This window comes from Cyprinodon tularosa, unplaced genomic scaffold (genome assembly GCF_016077235.1).
Source record: "Cyprinodon tularosa strain WSP-4 unplaced genomic scaffold, ASM1607723v1 ctg685, whole genome shotgun sequence".
NCBI classification, from domain to species: Eukaryota; Metazoa; Chordata; class Actinopteri; order Cyprinodontiformes; family Cyprinodontidae; genus Cyprinodon; species Cyprinodon tularosa.
This window is the reverse complement of record NW_024039435.1, coordinates 184301-197209: the sequence shown is the minus strand read 5'-3', so window position 1 is coordinate 197209 and position 12909 is coordinate 184301. Positions and strand designations below refer to the sequence as shown.

The 12909-nt window shown below is 42.2% G+C and overlaps 1 protein-coding gene across 4 annotated transcripts in view; it reads right to left on the bottom strand.

Moving 5' to 3' along the window:
• Positions 1 to 12909, bottom strand: part of sbf1 (SET binding factor 1) — an 85850-nt gene that overhangs the window by 16139 nt on the left and 56802 nt on the right. For all 4 annotated transcript variants that reach the window (XM_038267797.1, XM_038267798.1, XM_038267799.1 and 1 more), the window contains 9 exons: positions 12387 to 12519; positions 9987 to 10095; positions 8624 to 8737; positions 5380 to 5457; positions 2012 to 2125; positions 1807 to 1935; positions 1182 to 1280; positions 854 to 1061; positions 603 to 715 (listed from right to left, as the gene is read on the bottom strand). In XM_038267797.1, coding sequence (XP_038123725.1) covers positions 603 to 715; positions 854 to 1061; positions 1182 to 1280; positions 1807 to 1935; positions 2012 to 2125; positions 5380 to 5457; positions 8624 to 8737; positions 9987 to 10095; positions 12387 to 12519 — 1097 coding nt within the window. The remainder of the gene's footprint in view (positions 1 to 602; positions 716 to 853; positions 1062 to 1181; positions 1281 to 1806; positions 1936 to 2011; positions 2126 to 5379; positions 5458 to 8623; positions 8738 to 9986; positions 10096 to 12386; positions 12520 to 12909) is intronic.

Below are 12909 nucleotides of genomic sequence, written 5' to 3'. Positions count from 1 at the left end.
GCCGCTGTACACGGGGGCCAACGTCAGCCCTGGCCGCTGTACACGGGGGCCAACGTCAGCCCTGGCCGCTGTACACGGGGGCCAACGTTAGCCCTGGCCGCTGTACACGGGGGCCAACGTTAGCCCTGGCCGCTGTACACGGGGGCCAACGTTAGCCCTGGCCGCTGTACACGGGGGCCAACGTTAGCCCTGGCCGCTGTACACGGGGGCCAACGTTAGCCCTGGCCGCTGTACACGGGGGCCAACGTTAGCCCTGGCCGCTGTACACGGGGGCCAACGTTAGCCCTGGCCGCTGTACACGGGGGCCAACGTTAGCCCTGGCCGCTGTACACGGGGGCCAACGTTAGTCCTGGCCGTTGTACACGGGCTCAAGTTAATAATGAGAAACGGCCAGTGACTCATCAGCAATCCCTCACACCAAGCATTTTTGTAGTGACAGCGGAGAAAAAAACTCCCTCTGACCAGGAAGAAACCAGAACCTGGTTCTGGTTCTTCTGGAAATAACCAGAGGTTTAGATAAGCATGTCGTTAATCATATGATGGTTTGAACACCTTCATCAGCTTAAAGTGTAAATGTGCTGCTAACTCAGTGTCTGTCTCACCTTTTTGGCCTCCAGCATCTTATTGTCAAAGATGTAGGTGATGCAGTTCCTGACCACCTCCAGCCTGCGAGCGCTGTTAGCCATCACGTTCCCGTTCCTGTCTATAATGTCTCCTGTGAAGAAAATGTCCGTCATTCATCATCATCACCATCATGATAAACTCAGATCTATCATTTATCTGCTCTCTGCTGAAATGAAAAGTGTGTTTGGATTTTGTAGAATTTTCCAGGAAGTAGTGATGTTCAGCTTACCCAGCGGAGGCCCAGACGGCACCATGCTCTTCATCTCTGCCTTGACGACAGGAGGGGCGGTCTTGAGCTTGGCAATCGCATGATCGATGAAGAGCTGTACCGACACATCATCCAGGACGGGGAAGGGAGCTTGGCTCTGGCTCGTGTTTTGGCTCTTCTCTGATGGCCTCTGGACTTTGTGCATAGCAACTGCAGGGTAGGGATTCTCCTGAAAGGACGGCACGAAGACGAGGAGGAGAAAATGAATTCCTTTCATGGGAAACCCATGGATACAACGAGAAGACAGAAAACCTCTGTGCATGGAAAGATCAGAGACGTCCTGACGTACATTCTTAAAAAGTATCTCTGCCAACTCTTTGACGTGATTCATGACTTTGTGTGGACAGGCCTCTTCTTGTCTTATTCGCTCCACCTGGTTGGCAACAAGCTGCATAAAAAAAAATAAATGTTAGCATTTTAAAGACTTTGATGCACGTTGATCTAAAACTAAACACTAGAACCATCCGAACAAAATGATGTATGCATGAGCACTGATAAAAATGTTTCTATGTAAAACATCTAAATAATTGTGTAGGATCAGCTCTACCATATTTAAAAATAAATACAGAAATAAATAAATACTCAATAAATAGGCATACAATTAACTGCACCCAAAATACAATAAATAAATAAATTTAGGTAGGAATTAAATATACAGTGAGATAAATGTATGTATCTCTTAATTAGCCTCTTTATTCATTCATCTGAGGCCCACTGGGGTTCAAGGAGAAAGAAGCAGACATAGAAAAAGAAGCATAGATACAAAAGGTAACTGTAATTGTTCTACAGTAACATTTTATTTGTGCATTAAATATATTAGGACATGGATCCATTTTTTGATTCCAATCACTGACATCAGGTTTCAGATTGATTTTGAAGGGCCTTAAACTTCCTGTTTGTGCAGAAAGACTCACGTCATCAAAGAGATCGGTGGCCCTGTAAGGAGGGCCGCGCTCCGACACAAAGCCAGCGAACGCCATCCCGTCTAACACCTTCATGAGGAAGTCGTCCTCTGTCAATGACCTCTGACCCAGGAAGGCCGCCTGCCAACAGAAGCCCACTCACTTTTTGCAGAGGCATTCTTTTATTTCCTCTTTTTAAAACAAAGCGTTTCCGTACCTTATGGAAGCGGATTACAGGTTCTGGGTGAATTCGGATGATATGTAAACACCAACGATAGCCTTGGAAAAGCCGAGCGAAGAGCCACAGGAAGACCGCTCGGATTTCCTTATCCTGAAACACACAAACAGTTCCGTTTATTTATAGAGCACTCTGAAATTACTTTACAGTATACACATTTAGCACGTGATGGAACCTGATCATCCAGACAGATCTGACAGGAAATGACACACTAGTTCAGTCCCGTCATAAAACGATACATTTAAGTTCAGTTTGTTGTTCCAGCTGTTAGCACATTTTTTCACCACAAGATCGGACTGCAGTAACGGCTCCTAGCAGTTAGCGACAGCAAAACAATTTGGCAGAATCTATCTAATGTTTCTGGAAGTAAGTTACTGAAACAAACTATTTGTTTGATCAAACCATAATATTGCTTTCAGACCATAAGCAGCAGAAGCAGCTAGTTTTCATGTAAAGTCAAAGGTTGACGCATCAAGGCGCAGAAAAAGGTGCCGCAGTGCATCTGAGCAGCTGAAGCAGCGCCTCACGAGCTTTTGAGCAGCTGATGTGTCAGAAGTAGCAGCACCTGGAGCTGAAAAAAGTTAACTTTTGTGCCACATCAACCAATGAGAGAAGCTGATCTGGGAGCTGGCAGGGAGTCAGACACAGTACTGCTGATGCAGAGCGCTATGATCACTCCTCTGAAACAGTTTATTAACGTCTAAATTAACTGAAAATGTAGAAACCTGTCAGCAGAATACGTTCAATTCTATTATTCTGCCTGCAGTTTGGATTACGTACATAAAAAAGGCCTTACTGCAGCCGGGGACAGCAGCAGAAAACCGCAAAGAGGAAACCCGGCCAGAGGCTGTCGCTCTGCCGGTATGTGGGGGTCTGAGCGGCTCCCACAGAGAAATAATCTCTGAAGGCAGGATGGTAATCTGGATGAACTAACTGCACAGACCATGTTTTCAGGAGGACTTTCTCACTTCAACATAGATTCAAACTACTTTTTACCCGCTGATCACAGCTAATATGGCTGCCATTGTTCCAGGCAAAGAAAGGATAGAGTACCGTATTTTCACAACCATAAGACGCACCGGACTAAAAGGCGCAGTCTCAGTTATGTGTGCCATTTCTGTATTTAACACACACATAAGGCGCATCGGACTATAGGACGCGTTTTTTATATACAGGTACATGTCCTCTCAGGTGGATTTTCCCACTTAAAAACATATTAAAACTACTTTATTCCCACTGATCACAGCAAATAAAGCTGCAAGGTGTATTTATTACAAAGTATTATTCAAACCTGGGAGCTGGCCATGAGAGACACATCGCTGATGACACAGGGCTGTGATTACTCCTCTGATACAGTTTATTGACGCATAAATTAACTTAAAATATAGGCAGGATAATAATCTGCATGAACTGACTGCAATGATTAAGTTTTCAGGTGGACTTTCTCACTTAAAAAGATTTAGATTATTTAGATGAAAAAACACCTGCCAGCTGCCGAGGTGAACCCGGATGCGCCGCGGCCCATAGGCTGCTGTTGAATTAAGTTTTCAGGTAGAAAAATAGAGCGGGAGCAAAACTGAGTATGATTGTGCTTTATTCATGTATTTATTACAAAGTATTAATCAAACCCATCAAAGTCATCATCCTCTGTTTCTGAATTAAACAGCTGCGCTAAATCAGACATGCCAGTTTCCCCTTCTTCTTTGCTGTCAGAGTCACTTTCCGTGCCGGGCGGCTCCTTGGAAATAATGCCGGCTTTTGCGAAAGCTCGAACAACAGAGCCAGCAGACACGTTAGTCCAAGCATCTACAATCCATCCGCAAACGGTGGCGTAATTTGCCCGGCGCTGCCTTCCACTTTTAGTGAAACTGTGGTCTCCGTCTGTCATCCATCGCTCCCACGCCGCTCGCAGCCTTACTTTGAACGGCCGGTTCACACCGATGTCGAGCGGTGGAAGCTCCTTTGTCAGACCTCCCGGAATAACAGCAAGCACAGCGTCCATTTCTTTGACCTTTTTTTTCACATCGGCTGTGAGATGGGCACGCATGGAGTCAAAAATTAACAGAGATGGTGATGCGTGAAAAAAACCACCTGGTCTCCTCACATACACCTGCCTCAGCCACGCTTTCATCATCTCCTCATCCATCCAGCCTTTTTCATTTGCCTTAATAACGACTCCAGCTGGAAAAGTCTCTTTAGGCAAAGTCTTTCTTTTAAAAATCACCATAGGCGGCAGTTTCTGTCCATTATCCAACAGTAAACGACGCCTTTTCATACCCCGTTGTGTGTATCGCTACAGTGCTGGTCCCCTTCTTCTCCTCCGTGTGATTCACCGGGATGTCGAAAGTGAGCGGCACCTCGTCCATGTTGGTGATGTGGCTTGGCTGGATGACTTTGTCAGCGATGTGTTTGTTGCAGAAGGAGTGGAAGCTCGCCAGCTTTTCATCATAATCCGCCGGACGTCGCTGAGCAACTGTAGTCCTGGTCCAGATGGAAAAATTGCACCGTTTCATAAAACGGAAGCACCACGATGGACCTCCTTGAAAATTTTCAATTTTCATTTCTTCCGCCAGCTTTACTGCTTTTAGTCGAACAGTGACCGTTGAAACGCTGGCCCCACTCGTTCTTTGCTCCACGATCCACCGCTCCAGTCTTTCCTCCAACTCAGGCCACCTCGGCTTATGTCCGCGGAAACTCAGCTGCGTCTTCTTCACCAGTCGGAGTTCGTTTTCCAGCTTCCTCCACTTGCGAACCATTGATTCATTTATATTGAATTCTCTCGCAGCTGCTCGATTTCCATGTTTCTCTGCGTAGCTGATAGCCTGCAGTTTAAACTGGGCTTCATAGGCGTGTCTCTTTGCCATTTCCAGGGTTGTTAAGATAACAATGTTCTGCATAAAGCACATACCTGTTCTTTTATACACAAGCCACGCCCACACTTCCCCCTTTAACGTTCTCACATACTCATGGTGGTCTCAACAACGTCCGCAGATAGGGCGCACCGCACCATAGGGCGCACCCCACATTTTGAGGGAAAAAAAAGACGTTTAGGTGCGCCTAATAGTCGTGAAAATACGGTAGCTCTGCCCAACGCGCATCAGAAACAGTTTTCGATGCCACAGCGGGAGCAGCAAAAATGCTTCAGCCGCGCGTCAGAACTACTAAACTAAACTATTAAAAGCATTAAAAATGAAGCAGCACGTGCTGCGTCGGGTCAGAATGTAGCATTACTGTTGAAACAGCACAGCCACAGTCCAGGGTCCAAAGTGGAATTTCATTCTGGGACTCTCTTTCTCGTAGGAGCAAAGAAAATAGTTTATTTCTGTCTTCATAACAGCATTTCTTACCTGGATCTTCAGAGCTGAAGGCTGCAGGGACTGTGGGGGAAACGCCTGATCTGCAAACTCCAGCTCCGGGTCCAAAACCTGCAACCATTTCATAAAACTATCAAACTTCTGCTTGTGAAAAAACAAAACAAAAAATAAAACAACAAACACACAATGACGTTAACTCAGCACACCGTCATCCCTACTGGGATACACGGAGGTGGCAGCATCGTGCTGCGGCAGGAGACTGCTCTGGGATGAGGGTAATGAATCCTGAACCCACAGGCCAGTTAAAGAGATAAAAGAGGACAGATTCTGCAGCAAGATGATGGACTGAGCTTAACGTCAGATAATCCCATAAAATAAAACCTGGAAGACATTTTAAAAGACTGGGGAGCAGAGTGAAGGCCACCATTTGCTGCTACTTTAACAACTTCCATCTTTAGACCAGTTTTAAGTAGTTATCTGGTATATTAGATAATAACATCATGCAGGAGGAGATGCCGTTTCATAGTTAGCCTAATCAATCGCCCAAAGAAAGGTTGTTTTAAGGATGGAGAGGCCATTCAGCTTTATAGCTTCAAACTAAACTAACCATTCATTCTTTCTTGTCTGTAGTAAGAGAAACAGGTTGCAGTGACCAGGTCTCCTCCCACACGCTTCAGATAGCATTGCTTCAAATGAAGCCTAACAGAAATAGTTGGTTATGAAATTTAAAGTCCCTCTTTGTTTACTGTGGCCCAAAACCCAGAAACCGTTGTGCCAGAAAGGCTTTAATCGGCCCAAACTGTGACATAAGTCCTGGAAATATAAAACTGGAAATAAGACTATGGTTGTTTCTCAATTCCCAAGAACGTGAAAATGAAACCGTGTCCTCGCCAAGTATGTTCTTGAGAAGAACACAGGAAAGTGTGGAACAGAAGCGTATTCATGACATCACCACACCCTTAGTTAGTTTTAGATATAAATAATGATCCATTGATTATTCTTTGCTGACCGGACTTTTCCTTTAAGTGTCAATCTTTGTGAGAAGGCCAGTGACTGGAAGTTGGAGGGGATATTGCTGCTTTTGACTGGGACGGGCATTTTGATTGGCTGCTACTGTACATGGGGTTCATACAGTAAAGCATCAGTCCATCAGGTGCAGAGTGACGGAAAACCGCTGAAAATTTGCCATGATTGGTTTTATAAGAACCTGCCACATTATATTCTGGTAATAAAAACCTTTATGGGTTCATTGTTAGAAAACGGCCACTTTTTGTTATTCCAGACAAAGAACCATAAAAGAGGAGAAGTCCATCCCTTTATTGAGATGATATAACTCTAGAGTAACTGAGCTGGCTGACCATTATGTAATAAACTGTTGCTGTAAGCATATCAAAGCCAAAGCATTTCTTTCATATTCTACTGGTTATCCCTCTGTCAACACAAAAACAATAGATCATAAAAACCTAACAGCATTTCCAGCACGCTGACATTAACCACTGACGGGATGTTGCTGCACAGGGTGAAAGCAATGCCTCATGACTAATTCAATATTTCTTATCAAACACACATTTACTAAGAAGAGGAAACAGGAGAAAAGTCTGAATTCTGTAATATCAGAGGAATAAGGAAGCTGCAGAGTGATTCTCAGAATGGGCTGCAGCTGCTTTATAGGAGATAAAGATAAGAAGCTGCAAAGATAAGGCTTTTAGATTAAGATCCAATCTTATAATAGAGAAAATATAGAGACGGCAAAATCAAAGCTCATAAACAATAGTTATTCATTATAAGGAAATGTAAACAAATTAAAGTTACGATGTGTAGAGAATGCCAACATATCTATGAAAAAATATCGTATCTTTACATAGTCCTGAAAAAAAAAAACACATCTGTCAGAATATTAATCTGCAGGTTGAACCTTGAAGGGAAGCGTCCAGGAAAAGCCTGATTCTGTAAGTTTTAGAAAAACTCCAGTGGAGTTTTTAGTCCCCTTACTAAGTTTTAGTCCGTGAGGCAGACACCCTGTCTACTTTTAAGGCTAGGCTTAAAACTTTCCCTTTTGATAAAGCTTATAGTTTGAGTGGCTCAGGTTATCCTGAGCTATCTCTATAGTTACGCTGCTATAGGCTTAGACTGCTGGAGGACATAGGGACCCCTTTTTCATCATTCTATCTCTATTCTCCTACTCTGCAGAATCTGTTAGTTCAATCTCTAACGTTCTGCTCTCTCTGCTTTTTCTCATAGTAGCTTCATCTGGAGAGAAATATCAGCTGTGCTGCTGCCATCAACACCTTTGTTTATAGATGCTGGAGCTTGGCCTGTTTTCCCAGTGTAGTTCTGTTTCTCTGAGTGTGACTGACTGGATGTGCTCTCTTGATCCTCTGACATGGGAGCTGGCTCAGAGCTCTTCTGCCTGGCTGTGTGTTTCCTGGATGGCGCAACCTTTTACAGTTGATTTGTTTGTATCCATGCTTCTTTTTCTATGTCTGCTTCTGTCTCCTTGATCCCCAGTCGGCCTCAGCAGATGGCCGCTCACACTGAGCCTGGTTCTGCTGGAGGTTTCTTCCTGTTAAAACTGAGTTTTTCTTCTCCACTGTCGCTACAAGCATGCTTAGTGTGAGGGATTGCTGAAGAGTCAATGAGTCGATGCAATCAGCTGGTTTTCCTTTGATAGAAAACTTTGAATCAATCTGACTGGATGATCTGGTTGAATTGTAAAGAGCCTTTAGATGACATGTTGTGAACTGGAGCTATAGAAATAAACTGAGTTGAAATTACTCTGGGAGTCATGAAGCTGTGGAATAATTTGCATCTTTTTATACCATCAGCTGACGGCTGAGCTTCGGATCCAAGGTCTGCTAGAATAAAGTCTCTGAAATGAAACTTGTCAACTATCCCTATTTAATCATGTTTGGTAAAATGTATAAATCATTAAAGTCTGAAAACTAAAAACCTTAATTGTTTCACTAGTCAGTTGGAGAATTTACAAAATGTAATTAATCTTAAACCTCCTCCTAATGGCTCGGTTTCCCCGAACAGCATCAGTCTTTAGAGGAAGACGCTTGTTTTTGGTCACAACTGGTTTTTCCACTGGTTATTGGCCTCAAAGAAAAAATGATGGCTGTAAAACTGAACTAGATTCTGCCAAGTCATACGAGGAAGAACGGTCAGTGATCTCTGTTGGTAAAACCTCCCACCACCATCTCAGAGGTTTCCTCCCAGTCATTAGTGTGCTATAAAATGATGTGGCTGTGAGGCGAGCTCAGACTGCAGCTCTCACCATGGACAGGGCGGTCTGGGTCTGCTGCAGCAGAGGTTCAGGCAGCAGAGAGATGTGGACACATTCAGGGATGGTGACGGTGCCTCCATCAAGGTCAGCGATGATCACGTCCAACTGAAATCACACACACACACTTTTACATCACTGTACAGGTGGAGCAGCATCAGATGATGAATCTGAACAGCCGACAATAAGTGAAGAAAAAGAAAGCATTTCCTGTTAGCAGATTTCTAATATAAGATGCCGAGAGGACGTCTGCAGAGCCGACAGCCTCCAAACACGATAGCAGTGAAAAACGGGAGAAATCTCACCGAGAAGAGGAATCTAACATCCAAACATCTTTCATATAAACATATTTTATCAATGAATTCTTAAAGTGAACATGTGTAGGATCCCATGTCCCCGTGAACAATTTAATGTACCATAAATAATGAAATGCAGAACAAAATAAATGTAAAAAAAAAACAATGATAAACCATAATTTAACGGTACATAATTCAATGTACCATTAAATGATGAAATATACAATTAAACATGTAGTTATATATTTAAAATGGCAATAATAAAATAAATGTTAACATTTTTGTTAGCTAGGTTTGTCCCCTAAGCTGTCCATATAATGACAGAAGATTAATCTAATTTTCATGTTAAGCTGGTCTGAGTTGTCAGCTGACACACATTAAACACAGGCATCGTGTAGATTCAGTCTTTCTAGAATGTTAAGAACCTCTTTTTACTACAATTCAAACTAAAGATTAAAATCAAAGAGAACTGCAGCGCTGGAAAAGTTTAATCAGGAGCAAGTTCTAAAAACTTTGAAGCTGATCATTAAAAAATGGCTCTTTAGGATGTATATCCTTTGGAGAGTGTGATGTAGTCGTCTTAATGGATTAAACTTCAAAAATAAAAACACACAAATGTTTCCCTAGAGTTGAAAGGGACATATAAAGATTGACGTTTGGATGAACAAATACAGAGAATTATACGTGCTGCAAAAATCCAAAAACAGGTTTCAGAATTACAGAAGAGTTTTACTGCACTATGCAGAAGCTTTGTCTGTTCCAACGAAGATTAACACTTTTTAGATTGAACCACTTTGGGATATTTGTATTAAGCATGTTGATGAGTGAAATTTCAGCGTAGGGTGATCAGCGATCAGCATTGGGAAAAGAGACTGATGCAAGTCAGGTTTAAATGTTGTTTAGATCTTCACTTTATAAAATTATCAGACTTTTTTTTAAAGCAAAAATACAGATAAAAAAAAAAAATTTAATTTGATCTGCACCTACATAACTTTAGTTTTTTACTCTTTCAGTGTCCTTTAGAGCAGCCATGTCTCTTAGGTTTCAGTGATAAAACTCACCAGTTCTTGTGTCTCTGAACGGAAGAATGAATTCACTCCGATAATGAAGGGGGTGGGGGTGCTCAGGACCTCCAGGAGCTTCCCAGGTAGAATTGGAACGTAGGTAAAACTAGAAGAGAAGAAAAACAGCTGTAATGTTCAGGCAGAGTGACGGTTAAAGGCTGGAATTTTTTCTTGCCATCAGCAACACCCCTAAAAAACCTCAACACTTTCTTTTAATTTGGAAAAACAATGATCGGATACAAGAGTTTTCTTAAACAGAGTTAATTCTGAAAATAAAAGGATTGTTCTAAGCATAAACTTCATGAAAACTTCCACTTGATATGGAGAAAAATCCTCATAACGGAGGTAAAACTTTGTGAACGAGGTTAAATATTTATTCCCTAAGAAATCTAAATGTGTAATTCTGTTTAGAGAAAGTGAGATTAAAGTAAATCAGCTGTCAATGCTGAATAATGATTTATCATAATTCCATGATTTGTTTTAAAAGAATCATTGGGGTCTTTTTATCAGCAATGCTCAACAGAAAACACAAGTTCAAACTGCAATACATCTCTACCACTGTAAGTATGATACAGCGAAAAAAAACAACCAAAAAAACCCATCCAGCATTAAAAACTGGTTAAATGAATCAAATAGAGAATAGAGAATCATTTAGGTCATAGTCATTCCAAAAAAGTAAAAAAAACAATCCACGGGACTTTGATTCCAAGTTTGAAGACGTTTCTCTTCCATCCAGGAATTTTTGTCAATTCTAAATGTCAGAAATAGCGTTGAGTTCCAGGTTTTATCCAGCAGCCCAATAAAACCTTGTTTTTGTTTAGAAAACATGCAAATAGAAATAAACAAACAGGTCCACCCCTTAGGAATGGGGGTCATTTGGCTTCTTTTGTTAGCCTGCAATGCCCCATACCTGTCTATGTCTCTGAAAGGGAAAGTTAGAGGGAATAGTTGGCCTGGCTGAAGAGGCGAGGTCTTCTGTTCTCCTGTAAAGGAGTTGGGGCTGCGATGATAGCCGGAAGGAATGAACTCTATCGCTGAATTGGAGGTTTTTGAAAGCTGTAACCTGAGTCCCCCCCCCCCCGTTTAAAGTTGTTTTTTCTTTCCTAACATAAATGGCTTCCTTCACGTCTCTCTCAAACCACCTGTCTTCTTTGTCGAAAATGAACATTCTTGTCCTCCAAAGAATGTCTTTGTCCATAAGGCATAAATTTAGCGCAGACTTGTCCAGAGGAGGGCGCTCTTCTGTGTTGGGCCATGCGTCTGTGGAGAGGTTGTTCGGTTTCTCCACTATAAAGATCAGAACATTCCTCACTGCACTGAACTGCAGACACCACTGCGCTCAGATGTGGTCTGGGTGTTTGGTCCTTAGGATGCACTAGCCTCTGTCTAAGGGTCCTGTTTGGTTTGAAATGTTCTGGGATTTTACGTTTGGAGGAAATACTTGAGTTTTTCTAAGACTCCTGCATCATATGGAATGACAATGTTTTTTAATTTTCCAACCATTATGTTCTGCTGCGCGTCTTTGGGATTTCCTTGCTGATCTGACAAATGCCCAGTTTGGGTCTCCAGAGGTTTGGAGAGCATCTTTGATGTTCTTTCTGCTTTCCTTTCTGTTTTAGGCGTAGTGACATGCTTGGCCCGGTGTTGTAAGGTTCAGATGATGATTGTGTTCCAGTGGGTGTTGTAAGTCAAAACATAGATATTGGTCAGTGTGAGTGGGTTTCCTATACACTTCAATGCTGAGGTTTCCATCTCCTTCCACGCTCACCAACAGTGCATGGAAGGTAGCTTGTTGCTGTTGGCATCCTCCCTGGTGAACTTGATGTTGGAGAAGAGAAAAGTCTTCAAACTTGGAAACTAAGTCCAGTGGATTGTTTTTTTTTTAAACTTTTTTTTGGAGTGACTATGACCTGGATGACTGAGAATGTTCACCAGCATACTGTACTTCATTTACTTCCTAGCCATGCTTGTTCATCGTCTCCAATAACTCCCATCTACTCCACATTAGGATAGCGCAGGGGAGAAGCAACTTGTTATATTTAGAGAGAAACACTGTACTTTTAGAAGTAGCTGTAGTTTTAACTTCTAAAAGGGTTTGGAAAAATGCAGACATCGTCACTGAAATGTGAGGTTTAAGCTGAGTTTGACGGGGTTGTTTTTGAAAAACAAGTGGAGCCTAAGCTCTTATGGGAATCTATTATGATCTTATGATCTGTTATGATGTCATCAGAATAGTATTACCCTTCCCTCCCACCCATATTTTACCCTTTGCTTTTAGCCTCTTTCTACTTCTGGGGAGAAAGTTACTGACTCTGTACATTTCAATGTTAGTGTACACAGGATCGTAGATAGTGGGAGCATGTAATGCAGCAGTGGCTTTAGGAAGTGAGAGGACACCTGTATTTGAGCGGGAACATGATGGCTAGCAGCCCTCGGCAGGCGTCCGTTAGCCTCTGGTAGCTGCTGGACAGAAACAGGATTTTGTGCTCCGTCAACGCGGCACAAAACAGATACAACACGTTGACTATACCTGAGGGAAAAACAAAGAAAATGTCATGACAGGAGAAAAAATAGAATTTACAAACCAGATAGAAACTTCAAGTGATCAAACTAATTAACTGAGAGCACTATGATAAAGAAAACTGTTGTATTTAAATCACTTTCAAACCAAAAATCATTTGGGTTACAGTTTTTCCTAGTTACTGTGATTTCTCCTGTGCTTTAGAAGATTCTGAAATGTTGATAAAACACAGAGGAGGCGGTTTAATGGAACTCACGTCAAGGATTATGAGTAATCTTTGGAAGACTGGTTAAATGAAACAAGCTGTGATATTTTCCTCTTTCTGCTGTGGAAAGAAGTCCTGCCACACTACAAAAATGTAAATCTAAGAAAGCCAATTGTTCTTAAATTTAGTGCATT